Source organism: Apus apus, chromosome 3 (genome assembly GCF_020740795.1).
Source record: "Apus apus isolate bApuApu2 chromosome 3, bApuApu2.pri.cur, whole genome shotgun sequence".
Classification (NCBI taxonomy): domain Eukaryota; kingdom Metazoa; phylum Chordata; class Aves; order Apodiformes; family Apodidae; genus Apus; species Apus apus.
In genome coordinates, this window is record NC_067284.1 from 44,948,223 (window position 1) to 44,966,381 (window position 18,159).

Below are 18,159 nucleotides of genomic sequence, written 5' to 3' on the forward strand. Positions count from 1 at the left end.
GGAATTTCCTCTGCACGTATGTTCGAGCTGCGTATGGCACGTGCTTTGCCCATCACGTGGGGCCTGCGGTAGCTCACGCAGGTGGTTTTCTCCACACTTGCTAGGCATAGCTATGTGCTTTCCCGCCCTCGTTATCTCGCTTCAGCAGGCATTTGGTCATTTGTGCTGAATATTGACCAAAAAAAGGTGTCCTGTATTTTAAAGGCACCATCTGCTGACGAACGCACCAGGTACAAACGGGTATCTTAAAACACGCAGGGCACACAAGGGTTCCTGCAAAGGTCAAACGGGAAAAATAACCTCAGAAAAAGGCTTAGAAATCAAAGGTTGTGGGAGGTGTCCTCAATGCAGTCTGTGCTCCTGCACAGAGGGACCAATCTGGCAGAAAGATGGGGCAAGCACACAAACAGAGCTGAGCTGCCATCCTGCAAGCTGAGGGCGACGTGTCCTTCATGCCATGGGACTCTGGTGAGTCCGGGATTGACCTGGAAAACGTTTTATTTGAAAGATAAATTTAGCATGTAAAACAGTCACTAGAGTTTACTGCAAATCTGCTTTTTGAGTTGATCTTCTGTTGGATGCTGCCTGGAAATCTTTCAGTGTGTTGCTGTAAGGCTCTGGGAATTAGTGTGGGATCACATTTTATCTGCATGTCTCTTAACCACAGATTCATGCTGGTTTAATTTCAAGCTTTATTATAGGTTGCCTGTTTTTCTGAAGGGCAAACTGAAAGGAAATAATTTCTGCTGTCACAGATCAGGACAATGGTTTGGGGGTCGGAATATATTCCGCTTAACTATGTGGCCATTAATGCTTGGCTGTGTCCCTTAGTTGCAATTCTTGATTATTACTGGTTGCCTTTAAATAAACTAATTTCATTATGCAGATCTTGTTTTTAGTGTGCATCATTAACTAAATAGTTGATTTGATCGGTTTGATTTTTCTAGCTTTGACTTTTTCTTAACTTCCTCATTTAGCTGCAACATTTTCAGCAGAACTGTACATCAGCAATGCACCTGAAATTACGGTAAGCATATACATGAAAAATTTAACAGGTACATATTTGGTCCAAATACAACTCACACGGGAGGTGAAATGTCACATCCACCTATTATTGTAAGGTCACTACTTAACACGGAAACAGTTTTATTTTTAAAGAAACATTAAATATATTGAACTGTGTGGGAGGGGAGGTACAGAGAGTTGTAGGGAGAGGTGTTCTGGATGCACAATTCGTTCTCCAGCTAGGTGAAGCTGGAGGAGGCCAGCTGGCAGCCCGTGGAGCTGGAGGACCGAGGGACAGCCAGATTTCTCTCCCCGTTGGCTGACAGCAGGCACTGGCCTCTTGGGATCTGGGAAGCATGCCTCTGGAGACCACCTCAGCCCCCAGCCTAAGCAGGGTTGGAGGGAGCTCAGGCTGCCCAGAATTGTGTCCTCTTGGGTTGTATCTCCACAGATGGGAGACCGTAATGCCCCTCTGGGCAGCTCTGGTTACTAGAAGGCAAGGGCATCAGCAAGGGCTCTGAATTGCCCTGCTTTGGTTTAACATGATGGCCAAGCCTGGTAATTTTTTGAAGTGCACTCTGTGTTCACACACTTCAGATCCAAGTTAGAAAAAAACCCACAAAACAAGAACAACAAACCCAAAACAACTTCCAGAGTAGAAGCGCAGCAGCACTAACTCATTCAGCCATTACATCACGTCCAGGTCTGAAGGGCTTTTTCCTTATCGACACCTCCTGCACACCTGTTCTATTGACCGCTCGCTCCGTGCTCAGAACCTGCTCCCGCACCCGGCTCCCCGCTCCCCGCAGCTGCCCCCGCCGCGGCCGCTGGGCAGGAAGGGGCGGCGGGCTGGGCCGGCCCGGCCCCTCCCCGGCGGGCCCGGGAGCGATGGCGGCGGCGCCGGAGCTGCGGGAGGCGCTGGCGGAGCGGCTGCGGGACCTGGGCATCTCCACCGTCACCGCCCAGCACCCCCAGGTAGGGCCGGGGCCGGGGCCGGGGCCGGCTCCTCGCCCCGCGGGCCTGAGCGCTGCCCTGGCCCGGCTGCGGCGGCACCGCCCGGCCCTCCTGCGGCCCCGCTGCCCCCCTCCGGGGGCTTTACATGCGGAGGTCACGTTCTGCGTGCGAATAGGGCTACCGGATAGATTTAGGCCCTGCGCGGTTTTTTGGGGGTTTTTTTGTGTGTTTGTGGGGTTTGTGTGTGTGTGTTTGGTTTTTTTGTGGTTTTTTTTGTTTCTTTTAGCATACTCAATATGGAAAGTGTCAGACTTTGCATTTCCTGCTAAACAGCCCTACGGATGCTGGGCCCGGCAGAAGGCTTTGAGGCTTTTTTGGGCCGTTTTGAGCACAGCCACCAGGTTGTTGCCCCTCTGCTTCTGTCCCCCGGGCCCCCCTTCCCCCCCCGTTGCCCGGCAGTTTTCAGGAGCTACGGCCCATCCAGTTCTTCACCGTGAAGCCCGCCGCATCCAAGATGCTTTCCAGACTTTTTCTCGCTCCCAGTTAAAAGTGCAGGTCCCGCCACGTCATTCCAGTCTGCGGTGGAGACGCGAAGAGGCGTGTACTGCCGGGGCTGCCTTTTTGCATTTTAAAAGTGTGATATTCTTGCTGTATTCATACGATAGAAATTACTTGTAAAGCCTGCACATTGTGTGTTATTTTACTATTTTCTCAGGGTAGTTTTTAGGCTGAGCGTAGCATTCAGTCTTTCTTAGGGATTTAACAAAAGATACCTGCCTGTGTGCATGTGGAAGTCTAGCAGGATATAGTCTCACACCACACTGATGGTATTTTCCAGGTGTTCACTGTTGAAGAAATGATGCCCCATGTCCAACACATGAAAGGAGGTCACAGTAAAAACCTTTTTCTTAAAGACAAAAAGAAGAAAGGGTTCTGGCTGGTGACTGTTCTGCACAACAGGCAAATCAATTTAAATGATCTTGCTAAAAAACTGGGTGTTGGAAGTGGAAACCTAAGATTTGCTGATGAAAATGCCATGCTGGAAAAACTGAAAGTGGGCCAGGGCTGTGCGACACCTCTGGCCCTCTTCTGTGACCAGGGAGATGTGACTTTGGTGCTGGATGCTGGCTTTCTGGAAGGTGGCCATGAAAAGGTGTATTTTCATCCAATGACAAATTCTGCAACCATGGGCTTAAGCCCCGATGACTTTTTGAAGTTCGTGAGATCAACAGGCCATGATCCCATCATCATACATTTTGATGAAGACATGAATTAAGTTAATTTTTCTATTACTAAGCATAGAATTTGTAAAGCAGAACTGGCAAAAGTCTCATTACAAATAAAATCTAAAAAAAAAACAACAAATGAACAAAAAACAGTCTTCCTCCTTTATTTTTTCAATTGTGTGATTGTATAATCTGGTGAGAAAAACCACTATCCTTGGGTTATTAGAACTTTAACAGAGTAATTTTTAAGACATGTTTGCAATCTACCACTAAGTAACCAGTAAGTAGAAAAGGCATTATTTTAATAATGTTATAGTCTTTATTAATAAAATGGATAAAACTGCAGCTTTCTATGTGTGGGACAGGTCTTGAAGGTTTAAACTTACTATCATGAGGAAATAACTTAAAAGTTCTGAAAGATTTGTCAATACACACAGGAGAGACATGTCTTTCTATTATCTTTGCCTACCTTACAACTTGGCTACACTTCAGAAAATGCATTTGATTGTCTATGTTTATAGTTGCATTTTCTCTTTCACAGTATCCTCAGGAAATGTTAAGTCTTGTAATTCCCAGATGACATGGCTACTTATTGCCCATGAAGACAAGCATGTGCCTCCCCCATCTCTAGGGCCTCTCCAAAACCAGCAGGACTTGAGGGAGCCTCCTGACAGCTGCCAGGCAGGGTGTGACCCTTGGCTCAGTCTCTCCTGGCAGAGGAGCTCACTGCAGGTTCCTGACCAGGTGGGTGTCCTCAGTGACACCTGGGAGGACAGTTAGTACAACCTGGAACTGAACTTTGTGCATGATTTCCGGATTGAGGACCTCATGGAGGACATGGATCTTCTCTGCTTCACTGGACCTTAACCAGCACCTATAGAAATAGAGAGAATGTCCCAACAAGTAGCTGTGCTTGAGCTTCTCCCTTCAGAAGGGGACTGCATGTGAAAACATCCACGTTTAAGAGGCTGAGGTGAGGCTGATTTGGCTTTCAATATATTAAATACATTTAGTACAGAAAAGTCCTATCACCAGAACAAGACCAATATGTTCTCAACATGAAATTTGTAATCTAATTCTTCCCCTCTCTCCTGCCTAAATGAACAAAACCCCCATCAAGCAGTCTGTGTGTTGAAGAGAAGCAGCAGAGACTCCGTCAGGTCTAGTAAGTGCAGTGTGGCAGTGAGCACCCACACAAAACCCAGAGACAGGGGAGCAGTGAAAGTGAGGAACAAAACCTGGAGATGTTGGGAAAATGGGCTTTTGAACACAGCCTACGGGAGCAGTGGAAGTAAGGAACAAAACCTGGAGATGTTGGGAAAATGGGCTTTTGAAAACAGCCTACTGAACACATTATGTACAAACAATGCCTAAAGGTGAGCAAGAGTGTCCATGCAAGGTGAGAGAGAGCAGAAACAAATTTAGAAGCATGAAAAAAAACAGATAAAAGGACTTGCCATCTTGTATGACCGTTTGCTACTGCATCACACTAGCGGGTGCAATACTCGCATGGATTAAGGGAAACACTTCAAAAGAAATACAAGAAAAAAATCAGCCAGTTTGACTCCATTTCATTCAAAATGGCCGAGACAGTTCTATGAGCTGTGAATATCATAAACATTTGTGTTAGACTGCATTTTTTCCCTGTAAGAAAGTGAGATTTTGATTCTACAGAATAAACAAGGACCATAACTGAGTAACAAAAAGCACCTTCTAGGGCAAGACGAGTTACTTCACAAACATCCTTACCAGGGTTTCCTTCATTTCAGAAAGATCTGGCACCTACTCTCAGAGATGTGAACTGAATGACAGAACACTTCATGTTACAGTAGTTTAAATTCTACCCTCCACCTTAGAAAGACACAAACCTGCTCCATCCATCATCTATCATCAGTCATCTCAAATGGGAAAGGAGTGACCTAAAAAGGTTGCAGCTGTAGGAGAAGTCAACAGAAAGATGTCCAGATAGATGTGATTTTATATTTGTTGTTAAAGAAAAGGCTGGAAGGGATATCTGGTATTTGGGAATACTGGGTTGATTAATGAACTCTGGATTGACAAATGTGTTACTAAATCGGCTAGATATTAAGATAATTCTATGTGTCTTTAAAATGTATTTTACTCTCTGCCTGCCACTCACTCTCCCTCCCCTTTAAGGTTTCTTCTTTGCAGTAACCCAAAATCCTTTATCACTTAAAAAAATATTAAATTTGACTTGGCAAGTTTTTTATATCAAGAAAGCTTTAAATGTGAAAAATTGTTTTAAAGACACATGCACAACGGCAGTTTACTATGCTTCACAAATCTTAAAATTTGTACTGCCTAAAACTTAACTTTTGTCCTCAGAAGAGACTGAGTCTTGTCTCAACAAAAATAACAACCAAGCAAAACCAAAGCCTCAAACAGTACATTTGCAAAAGCTGTAATCTTACTGTATTTACTTATGGAATTAGTGAGTTTTTTTTATAATATCAAGATAATGTATAGTTAAAAGCTAGATGTCTACACAAATAACACAAAACTACACACTATCCAGAATAAATTGCTTCAGTTTGTGTTTCCTTCCAACAGAAATACTCTACACATCACCCACAGATCACAACGCCATTACTGAACACCAACATCCTTCCAGGAACATCAGCTTCCAGAAAAAGTGTGTATAAATGTATACACAAAATAAGAATAAAAATTATTTGGTTTGGCATTTTAATAACATCATTAATAAATGTATACAATGGCAAACATTAAAAAAATCAATATGTAAAGGAAATTACAGTTTTAAATAAGAGCTTTAAAAGTTTTGTTTCACACCCAGGTACATTCCTTTAAGGCAGTTGTATTAATATCAAAGCATTATTTACATATACACTATCATCTAACTCTAAAAAGTCATACATGAGCTCCTTTGTTGAGGCTGCATCATGTCTTGGAAAAAGTTTAGAAATAATACGTTGGGAATGTTACTAAAACCTCAGCAGACCATCAGAAAAGTAAATAAAAAGTATACATTGTGTAGTACTACAGCCTCTTTTGTAATCTCGAACCAGCAGTGACAGATTTGGCAACTCTTGCAGTAAAAAGCTGTGTGTGTGTAGTCCTGTTGTAGGTGTCCAACAGCTGCTGGGTTCTTCCTCTGGGAAGTTGCGTTTCAGAAAACGTGAAGTGGCTCCCAAATCAAACTTACGTTTTTATATTAAGGACATAGATTGGTAAGATTGAGAAAATAATTTTTATATCAGCAGAGCACAGAGAACCTCCTGAGTGCTCTTCTGCTCCTAAACTTCTTTGCAAAAGAAGGTGGTGGGAGAAGCAGGTTCTCATCTCTTAAATGCAAATGTATCCCTGGTGTTGCTTTTGGCTAATTTTGCAAATGCAACCCCAAGTCCCATTTTGGCCTCTGCCGTGATGCAGCCAAAGTGGGTCAAAAGCTGCTTACTATGGCACATACGGCCCAGCACACAAACCTGACCTGTGCTGGACTTGCATCTACCAGGATGGATTTTGCCCCCAAAATCCTGCTGATTCTCCAACAAGGAAATTTTGCCTCAGTTTTTGGATAAGGGAGGTTCATTTCTAATACACGGCATCAGTTAAATAGTACAGTTTGTGTCAGCACCCTGCCTGGGTTCTGTGAATACAAACAGCATTTGGCACTACCATTTCAATCTGCTCATTCAAGATGTGTGTGTTCTTCTAAAAATAGTGATGCTACTAAACAATTAGGGTTTAATAGCCTGAAATGCAACAGTCCTCTGTTGTCAGAGAGCTAGGAGGATAGAGTCACAATCAGACCCTGAAACGAGCTTGAAAAGCCAATCTTCCTAGTATTTGTGACATTGCAATTCTTTCATAACAGCTATGTCTTTAGTAAGGACTACTGGCATTCCAGATTTCGGATCTCCACTTGTGAAATTCTGTGAATGCAGCTTTTTCTTTAGTTTCTATGGCTCTGCCTATGTTGCAGGACAGGAATGGCACAGAAACCAGGCTTGGCACCAGATTTTTATTGCTTAGAGTACTTTTAACCTGGAGCATGTCTGTCTTACCTGGTATGGGGGGAGAAACTGCTAGTGTGAGCTGGTAATCAAAATAAACCAATGATTTAATGAAATGCCAGAAATGTCTTCAGAGTATGAACAGGAATTCTATATGGTGGGAAAGCTGCAAAATTTGCCGTTTTCACTTAAGAAATAAACAAAACCAAACAAAAAATGTTTAAAATCTCTGTGAAAACAATCCCAGGCTGACCCAAGTATTTATATTACAAAACCCAAATATTCTGTCTGGAGCTAGATCTTTTTGCACATTTTGTACCATAAAATGTATTTCAGAAGGAAGTAATCTGAAGGAAAATAATTTAAAAAAACCACCTCACAAGAACTTTTATAAAGCTTATTCAACTTTCCTATTTTTTCCCTTTTTGAAAAATTTCAGGAAAAAAAATATATTACTTGCCAGTATGCTTTTGAATCTGCTGAACTGCATTCTCTCTCCAGTGAAAAATGATTCTGTTCCAACAGTCCCTGACAGTTTGAGGATTTGTAACTGAGAACACCTGTAAGCCTCGAGAAACAAGTGGTTATGAAGGTGATGAAGCTGCAGTGGCTCTGTCACACAGCAGGGCAAGCAATTTACAGATAGTCTACAACCCTATTTCTGCAAATATGCTACCCTTACCTTTAAGTATGTGAATAGAGATGGCTGCAGGTGAAGTTATCTACACATCTGGCTGGAGGACAGGACTCTAGGGGATTACATGTTAGCTTAACCCTTTAAACAGGAATAGGAATGTGCTGATGGATTTGTAAGAAAATACAGTTATGATCACTTGTTTTGGATCTGCTTTTAAGTTTATGTATACTTCCTTCGAGCTCTCTGCAAATGCTTTTAAGACAACAAATATATGCAACCACTGAATGTACCAATAACATTTGCTGACTTTAATATAAATCAATAATTAACAAAACGTATCTTATTAATAAAAGATAACCTTAAGGGGAACTGATTGTAAAATGCATATGATATTATTTACATTTCTTTTTGCCATCAAGAAACCTCGTAAGCCACAATCAGCTCCTGTCAAAAGACAAACAATTAAAAAGAACCCAAACAGTCAAATACACAAACATTGTAAGACAGTCTTATCCTGGAAACGCCATTTGTTGAAAACAGCCTTATATCAAAATAAAAGTTATAGAAAAATCATACCTGACAATCTCCTGTCAGAAACATTTGAACATATATATGCAGAATAGCTTGGGAATGTGAAAAACACAAAAATGACAAACAATTTCTATGTAACACAATTATCCCATGACTCCCCCTTTTGTTAGTTATCGAAATTTCTCATGTATGTAAACAAATTTTTCTCTTGCAGTATGCAACAAAAATCAGCATAAACTTTTTAAAGAGCAATTTCATGCAGATTATGCTAACCATATAAGGCAGTGAAGTGCCAGTAAGCTGTGAGGTTTTTGCATCTGTATATACAGTCAATTTCAACAAAATACTACAGCATTTATTTTAGATTTAAAGAAGTAAATATAAACTGCTAGTTATGGTTTGTTTTTTTTTTGTTTGTTTGTTTTTGGCTAATTATTAGCAGAAGCTTAAGCAAATCAGTGGCTAATTAATAAACAGAAGATGAAAGAAGTTTGTGGTGTTTTTTTTCCTGGAGTAATTCTTGAGACCTTAACATTCTTGGTCCTTAGGGAGATGAGAACTGTCCTTTATTCAGTAGATCTTAACAGTGCAATGTGCAATAATTCCTAAGACCATCTACAAATTTTCGGCAGCAGACTCCAGTAGAGCTCCTTGATTCAAGGAAGGAAGGTAGAAGGTAGGTAGGTAGGTTTTTATTTCTTGTCTGCTCTAGTCACGAAGGATGTAAAAAATTCCCTTAACTTTATTAATGATTCCTACAGTCGCTGTCTTGTTACTTCAGATACAAAGGCTTCATACTGAGATAATGAAGGACACTTTTCTCTCTGTGTTCAGTTGAAAGGTAGAAAGAGAAAAGAACATAAGAAAAGCTTAAAGTGTGGAAGTATAAAATACAGAGTTAAGTCACTAACAGAACTAACAGCACTAATAGCATGCACCAAAGATGTTTTAATGAAGTCAAGAGGACAGAATGACAAAGACAAGCTTTAGGTAAAGGTTGTTTCCTTGTAGTATAGAATACTTCACATGTTTTGTTAAACTATTCTTTGAGATTTATCTGTCCCTTTCTAAGAACTGACTTCAATATTACTTGTTAATGTGATTGATTGCTTTGAACTTTCTTCAAGAGATTTGAAAAATAAAAATAAATGTAAGCTTTACAGGCAAAAGGCTAAATGGGATCAAGTTCCTTGCCTACACAGGCAAAATAACTGCTGTAAAACAACCTGTTCTGGCTTAACTAATAGGCAAGATAGAAGCCAGTTAAGCAAGCAATATTTACATCTGGTTAATGCAATGTGCACTTGTTCTTATATGTAATGCTGTTAGTTTGTTGTAAATGAAATTAATCTCATTTACATTTTGGGCAGGAAACTCACCACTTGGCCCACATCTCATGTAGTGGGTAATAGAATTAGGAGCTTTGTTGCTCCCTAGACCTGCTTTTTGAATTTCTGCTTTCTGGGATAGCTTCCACATCTGCAGAGAAAAGCATTTAATGTTATTAATTTTGTTTACCAGGACACGAAAAAAACCCTCATGCATTAAAATACATTCTACTTATTAGTAGAGCAAAAGGATAAACACTTTCTTGTTTTAGAGGAAAGGACAGAGGAGAGGGACAGAAGAAACTCACTGGAAATGCCTACTCAACTACACTAATTAAAATTCGTCTTAGCTTTTGGAATAACCAGCTACTATTTGCAAAGCCACAACCAGATATACTTAACTTTTAGATACACTAACCCTAAGTTTCTGCCTGCATGAAAAGGAAAAAAACAATCAGATGTAATCAAGGCTGACTGAACCTAGCAGACACCATAACTCATCTTTGAATTTTTTACCTGCTACACATTGACACAAATGTTCACATTTAATTCTGCAAAACAGAAAATAATCTTTGCATGCAGCAGCCTGAACATGCAAAATGCAGCATCTTAAGCATCTTTACGAGTCACTTAAAGCAAAGCATCAAGCAAACCTTTAACTGCAAGCAAATTACTGAGCCTGAAAAACAAAACCATTTTTGGCCATCAGCCACATATTGAGTCTTTGTAATTACCATGCAAAGCCCTAATTTATAATTTTTAAAGGCAGCAGGGACCAGGGAATGACCAAGTGCACCATGTGTTTCACAGTTGTGAGGAGCAGGAGCCACTGGGTCTGAAAGGAATTTCACAGATCCTTCCACTAGTTGAGCAAAGACCAAAAGAGACATCCATGATATTATTGCTAAAGTGTAAAGACCAAAAAGTGGAGGAAAAATAATCCTTCTGTATGGGAAAACAAATGTTTTCTTTCATATATAATAAAAAAATGTTGAAGATTTATTTTTCAGAGATGCTAAAAATATGTCTAACAGCATCCTTTCACTACTACACCTGAACTCAAAGGGACAAGAATAGGAGCATGAAAAGTTACCCTCAGAACGGAAATGCAATTAATTACAAATTTATAAAACAATGATTCCCGCAGAAGATCTGAGACACTAGTGTTCGAAAGACACTGACAGTCAGTTATTCTGAAGCTCTTTTTGTTCCAAGAGGAAAGCTGCCTTCCCCAATGGAGTAAGGTAAAACACAGGCTAAAAAGGCATTAAATATCAGGCATAAATATTCACTCAAATCAGATTAGTTTTGTATGTGAAAACCTGGTACTATGAAAATAAATTAAATAATGCAAACTTAAGTGCCCCACGGGCAGTGGCTGGAAAAAATGTGTTTTATTGCCTTGGTAGTGAGCTTTAACTTCACTCCATAGAGGCAACCTTTGCAGTTTCTCTTTAGATCTTGGTCCTGCTCACGATTACAATGGGGGAACAGTGCATGCTACAGGGTTCGTAATAAACATGTCTGCAGACAATAGTGCTATTTTTTTGTGGCTGTGACATTCTAAGGACCCAAGCAAGACAAGACTGGCCAATGAGTTAATAGCGTGCCTGAAAATTTATCCCATTTCTCCAACAACAGCAAATAATGTGAACAGCAGCTACCACACCTCTAGCTCCAAACCTTGTTCTGCTCGTAAAAGCATTCTTGCTGCAAGACACAGGCAGTTATGTAAAATACAGATATTGGTAGCACGGTGTGAGTTTGTACTAAGTACTCTAAGAGCTATGAAGATTTTCTCTGCAATTCCTTCAATAACTTGCAAAATGTGTTATGAACATGTTGCTTCAGATAACAGAACTGCTCAAGCCAAAGCCAGTTCAAACACATCTGCAGGTTAATGAAAATGAAGTCAAATGACATGACCCAAGATGAGAACACTGATCTTGTGGTGTAAGAGTAAATGCATGTCAAATCAAGATTATATTTCAGATTTGGGGAAGAGTTTTTTTAATGGTGAGACCATTCTAGAGGGAATTCAGCAATAACTAACACTGTTCTGTGAACAACATTGAAGAGAATTGGGAAATGTGTCAGGCCAGTAGTAATGATGCCTGCAGGATGCTTAACATTTTGAAACAGTATTTTTACCCCTCTCTTCTTTTCCCCACCTTGAAATGTAGCTGGAACTCTTGAAAGAGCCACCTCTGCATTTAATTAACAATTCTCTTGGATGAAAACGGAGACCATACAGATGAACATATGGGATGTCTACTGCTTCTCCTTGAGGAACTCTGTGTTTGCAGCACTTCTCCCCCTCCCTAGTTAAATACTAAAGAATTAAAAGTTCAACCCACACAGCAGTACCCTGCCAGCCAGAAAACTCCTGGCAAAATAAATTCAATTGTAAAAATCAGAATATGACATTCATTATTTTCAGTATTTATTTGCCATCTAGCATATTTTTCCTTTAGATACGTTTTCATTCGGGTTTTTCTAGCTCATGTAATTTTGGCCTACAATAACTATCAGTAACTACTTCCTCTTGCAAAAAAGTGTCAATTATAGTTTAAGCACAATTCAACTCTATTTATATTTACTATTGAGAAGTTTCTAGCAATTGCAGAGTAAGTTGCATATTAAGTGTTTACTTTTCAACTTTTCTCTTTAGCTGGTCATCTGGGAGTTACTGGCTTAATCCTATACTCCTATAATTGTGCAAGTGAACTTTTTGTTATTTTTTTCTTTTATTTAACTGTGTTAAGTGTTTCTGTTATTTTCTTACTCATCATATTTTCTATTATGTTAGTGTTACTTCTATTAAGAAGAAAAAATGAACTTCCACCATAATCAAGACAGGTTTTTATTACCATACATCAAAAGGAGCCTCAAATAACTCTGTTATTTGACTCCTCATAAAACCATACATTTCACCACATTTGTACACCAGACGTGGAAAGACAAAGCATACAAAAGGGAAAAGGTGGAAAGGGTCATTTTTTCATTACAAGTGCTGCATATCATGTGACTATTTATTACCTCTTCGTAAGAATTATCAGTTAAGTTTAGGATTATGAATGGTCTTTGCATTTATTAATGTCCAAACACTTTAATAAGCATGAACAGTAATTCATATTTAGTGTGCAAGCTAGGGGCACTGAATTTATTAGGCTGTAACTTGCTCCTTGTGCAAAGTGCATTTATGCCAAGACATGGCATAAATGGAAAGGGTAAGACACTGAGATCTGTAAATGCTTCTTGGGGGGGGGGAAGGGGGGGATATTTTTACTCCAAATATGCAATGAATGCGTTATTGATACATCTGAAAGCATGAGCACAACCAAAAAGTACTATCTTTATACTGGAAACTATGTTGCTCGCTGTGCTGTTTCTGGCAATGTAGCATGCGACTGGTTTAACATGCATTCATTAACATACAGAATAAAACCAAAATATTTGTAATGTGTTGACAAATAAAAATATAGCTTGTATTATAAAGACTTTGAAAGGCATGCAAAAATATATATACACTGCAATTAATGTTTCATGCAAACTTTGGTGAGGTTACATTTTACATTCAAACATGCTAGAGTACATATCTGAGCCCTACGTCATTGTTCTTCGAAAACAACCCACAGATCTAACAAAAAATTGTTTTTTCATTGTAGAGAAATTTTCTCTAAATCCTGTGGACATTGGGAAGAACACCTTTGTCTCATATTAGACTATATTTATATTTAATAATACAATTTATCATACACAACCATACTCATACCACACAGTTTTTGTATCTTCAGAAACCAGAAGTGGGGATTCAGCCTCACTAGTGGTGGGAACAAACTCACTGGTTAGAACTGACTGTAGTTCACCATGATCATATTTCTGATTAGCAGAAGGCTGTTCTTGGTTTTTCTGTATACATCTAAATGCTGACAGATTTGCCTGATCAATTGTTTTTGATGTAGATCTTTGAGGCAATCCACTTATATTACTAACTAATTCAGTGTTAAGGGATAAAAATGGCTGAGCCACAGTAAACGAGCCTGTGCTGTTATTGCCAGATATACTGACTTTATCATTAAACACACTGGTGCTTAGAAAAGTTCTCTCACGGAAATTTGATCTTTCCATCCTTGAAGTCTTAGGCACATCAGAGTGACATTCTAAATTACGTGGTTTAATTATATTAGCTGCACTGCTTTGTGGAACACAATCTACTCTGTAAGCCACACAGTGAAAAAAATTAGAGGATAACTGGTGTGCTGGGTACTCACTAGAGGTTGATGGAACACTTCTGTCAGTGGTGGATGGAGCTGGATCAACCGACACAGGTGGCCTACTGTCCTTAGACAAAAAATCGTGAATGCTTGTCCTTCGAGTAGTTCCTTCTGCCGTGGAAATGACACTGCTTGCTCGAGGTAAGGTAGCGTAAGGATTGCAGTCTCTTGATTGTCGCTGGGATATGGGTGCTTGTATCTTCTCTTTAACTGATTTGGTCTTCCCTGGAGCGCCGGATGTAAATTTTATTGGAGAGCTAGTGCAGTAGATGTCTTCAGTTTTACGAAAGCTGGGCCTTACCAGTTGCTCTGGTTTAACGGATCGTCCATCTGAGAAATCAATTGTAGTTTTTACACTTAATGATCTCACAATACCACAGCCAGCAGACGGCTGTTTTCTTAACTTTTCCTTTCCTGTCATCTCTGCAGACTCAGATAAGCTTCTCATGACTTCATCTAAAAGATTCTCTTCACTTGCAGATTTCATCTGTCAAAAACATGAAACAAGTTATAAATTGTAATGCTGACCTTTTCTTAAGCAATCTTTGTGGAAATAAATGAAGAAAACTTGTAAATGGTATTTTAATTTCTCAGATCTAAAAGCAGTATTAAACTACTACGGTACATACTCAAGAGTTTCCTGTACAGCTTACAAGCAAATACTTTGCAAACTAGGTGTCATGCAGATCATTAACTATCATAACTATCTGGAATTAGTTCCTGTAATACTGATTAACTCAACAAATCGGATGATCAAAACTTCAAATTCATCTTCTCACTCGCTCTCTGCCATCACTCATCAATACTTCCTAAGCTGGAAAGGGTCAGTCTAGATTCTGTGCAGAGGGATTCTGTGATTCATGAACAGCAGTGGACTAGACTTGAAGACTCAGGTGGTTTATTTCTATTGCTGGAAGAGTATTGTCTAATGCTTAAATAACAAAAATCCTTGTCAAAGAGATCATAGGTGAGAGGTCAGTTTAAGAACCCAACAAAAAAACCCTACAAACTTAGTCCAGACTCAAGTCACAGACTATCTCAAACAATTCAGCTATGAATTTTGTTTTTCAGTTTCAGTCGTGTTAGTAAGACTAGATGGAGTCTGATCCTTCCTCTTGACAGGCCTTAATCACAGTAACCAGCTTGCTTTACCCTAAAGCACTTCTAGGCTTAGGACACATCTACTCAAGAACTAAAGACATTCAAATACTAGCAGAGACAAAGTGATCTGGGGCTTCTAACAAACTGCCATTGCATTAGAGAAACACTCTGTTTAATTCCTCTCAGTTGCCCAATAGAAATAAAATGATGCAACTGAAGCAGACAAGAGTCTCTCCCCAGAGAATGAAGTGAAGCATCTTCCTTTCTGTTTCTGAAAGACAGAGCTAACAACAGCTCTTACTCAAGCCAAGTGGTGAACTGGAAGACGAGAAGTAAACCTACTTGGAGCTGTGAAATTCCACATGATTTTGTGTGTGACACAGCAGTTTATCACACTGTACTTTTACACACGAATACAGTTTAACTCCCACTATTTCTTAATGTAGGTGTAACCAGTATCTCCATACAGTTTTAAAGCAGTTCTTCTCACTGTAAGTCTTTTGTTAATTCTGTGCCCATGTAAGAACAACACGTAGGTAAAATATTTTTTTAAACTAACCTCACTTGAGGTACTTTTGTTGCTTTCTTCTAAAAACTGTTGCAGGGTCATGACTTCACTTCCAGGAGAGCCAGTTTTGCTCTGTTTTCCACGACTCTCCAGTGTATCAGGTGTTCTTTGCTGGAGCACAGGACTCGATCTTGTAGGACCTTTCAGATACTGAATGGGGCTGCTGCTGCTGCTGGACCATGCCTCAGGCTCGTGGAGCAGACTGAACTCTCCACTGCTGTGACTCTGCGGCCTACTTTGACTGTTAACTGCACCTGCTGTTGGGGTCAAGGGTATTAAGTGTTCCAGAAGAAAAAGACATAAAAGCTGTTAAGCAGTAGAACCTTACTCAAATCTGGAACATTACCAGAATCACTTAACAATAATTTCTATTAAAAACACTTAAAAATCCAGTTGTCCTTTTAAACTTAAACCAAGTATCTCATTACTACAATTGCACTCCCCTGACTTACCTCTTACAGCTCTTTAAACATGACGTGATAGCTTCTGAATAAAAAACTACCCTGCACTTATAATCTGGGCCTTCATCTACATAATACTGTATTTCCAAGAAGCTAAAGATACACCTCCACTCTTGTTCAGCACCACTGTGAGGCACACACTAATACCATTAATGAGTTTCACATTAAATGAAACACAAAGGATGAAGTGGAAAGAAAATATTTTCTTCAACACAGCTCTTCAACAAGAACTATTTAGGAATGCTGCTTCTCCAACAGCTTCTGCCATTACTACTAGTTTATTTACAGCTGTGACCTGAAGGAAGCATATGACATTAAGTGCAAAGGATATTCCACAACACCAATTCTTTTTAATTTTTAATAATTGTAAATTGCTTTAAAAGTACCAATAAATAAATATTTCCTATTTAATGTTACTTTCCAGAGATGAACTTAGGTTTGAAAAAAGTTAAATTGTTGACATTAGAAATTTCTAATACTGTGTAGAAACTGGGGCAATGACTACCTCAAAGAATCTTTTACGGAAGGGTTTAAGGAAACAGACAGAAAATAAGCTAATATAAAAATCTTAAGCTAGCATTCACCTCTAAATTTCCAAACAAAGAGATCCTATTTACTAAATGCAAGCCATGAATATTAAATGAAGTCTCGAGTTGGCAGCATTCTAGTCTAGCATGTACAACAGTCTCCAGCTAGAATGGCTATTATTAATAAAAATAAATCAAGGCTCATAATATATGACATTTAGAGAATACTGTTATATCCAAGGACGTTATTAGTATTTTAAAAGCAAAATATAAAAGGATGGTACTACATATGCCATTTTGTCTGGTTTCTGTTGTACACTATACAGCTTTATAGCAGCAGTGCACATATAGCAGGATGCTAACAGAAACAAATGGAGTAAGTTCTCTGCTTAAAAATAAGCAATTTTAAAGTAATTTGGGGGAAATTCTTATTTTATAATACTGTTACTTGGATTAGGTTTAAATGTCACTGTTTAAATATTTATTACATTTAATATTTAATAAAATTTAATATTTATTAAAAACATAAGTTCTATTAATACTTGTATCCTTTCCTAATGAAGGCTCTAAAATGCTTAAAGCAAAACATGCTATGGTGTGTGAATTTTTTGGGTTTTGTTTGTTTGTTTGTTTTTTAACCTATACAGATGATCTTGAAGAGAAAATAGTGGAAATTAAGCACATGTGTAAATTCACCTACAGCATACCTTTGACTTCATGGAGTGAAGCATTGTTATTGCTATTGCTAGTGGATGTTCTGCCACTATCAAGGCTGGCTGGTCTGGAAGCTAAATGGAAAATTAGGAGACACTATGATGAACAAAATTGCAGCAGATGACACGGTACCTTTACATTCTGATCACAGAATGCTCAGAGGCAGGAATCATGCACTATTTCACAGGCTGAGCATGCCCATTGTCAACAAAGTGATTTCTTACATATCAGAAAGCGAAGGGATTTCCAGGCAGCCCAAGAGGACACTTTAGAAAAGGGCACTAGAGGAATAGTAAGGTACAAGGGAGAGGAAGAGAGAAATAGAGTGTACATTTAGAACTGGATCTGACTGGTTAGTGGGAAACCAGGATTTTACAGATGAAAGGATGGGCATGCAGAAAGCTGCTCGTGATTATGTCACTTACAACAGATTTGACAAGGAACCTTGCACATTGTTGAAATGCCACGAACAGGAGCAGCAAGAGCATCTGCACAGATTATGTCCTGTACTCCTATCCAATACAAGGGAAATGCACTGTCATTATCTTAAAAAATGTTTGTTGTTCATACTAATTTCAAGTGTTTACACTATACTTAAAACTTCAATTCTAAATAATCTATTATAGCTTTCACTTCAGAGCTTTGCTTGAAGGAACATGTCATAATTTTATAAAATACAGTACATGTTCAATTAAATTGAACAATAAACACTGCAAAATCAGGCCAGGTTTGTTTTATTTGTTTGTTTTGGGTTTTTTTGAGGATTGAAATTCTAACTTCTTTTATTTTACTATTAACTCCAAAAAAAATTTAAAGGAAATTAAAGGAAAAATGT

At 39.0% G+C, this 18,159-nt stretch overlaps 2 protein-coding genes across 8 annotated transcripts in view; one reads left to right on the forward strand and one right to left on the reverse strand.

Annotated features, from left to right (window-relative positions):
- Positions 1-1,881: 1,881 nt before the first annotated feature.
- LOC127382493 (prolyl-tRNA synthetase associated domain-containing protein 1-like) lies at positions 1,882-3,335 on the forward strand. Its single transcript, XM_051614200.1, has 2 exons — positions 1,882-1,980; positions 2,798-3,335. Exons 1-2 carry the CDS (start codon positions 1,894-1,896, stop codon positions 3,233-3,235), a joined length of 525 nt encoding a protein of 174 aa, XP_051470160.1. The 5' UTR covers positions 1,882-1,893; the 3' UTR covers positions 3,236-3,335.
- Positions 3,336-8,843: 5,508 nt separating this feature from the next.
- Positions 8,844-18,159, reverse strand: part of CCDC88A (coiled-coil domain containing 88A) — a 74,423-nt gene continuing 65,107 nt past the window's right edge. For 4 of the 7 annotated variants that reach the window (XM_051616028.1, XM_051616031.1, XM_051616029.1 and 1 more), the window contains 3 exons: positions 17,318-17,398; positions 15,614-15,879; positions 12,542-14,440 (listed from right to left, as the gene is read on the reverse strand). In XM_051616028.1, the coding sequence (XP_051471988.1) occupies positions 13,430-14,440; positions 15,614-15,879; positions 17,318-17,398 (1,358 nt within the window). In that variant the 3' untranslated portion in view covers positions 12,542-13,429. Of the gene's footprint in view, positions 9,173-9,727; positions 9,828-12,541; positions 14,441-15,613; positions 15,880-17,317; positions 17,399-18,159 lie in introns of those variants that run through there. The other 3 variants (XM_051616034.1, XM_051616032.1, XM_051616033.1) reach the window with 2 other exon arrangements.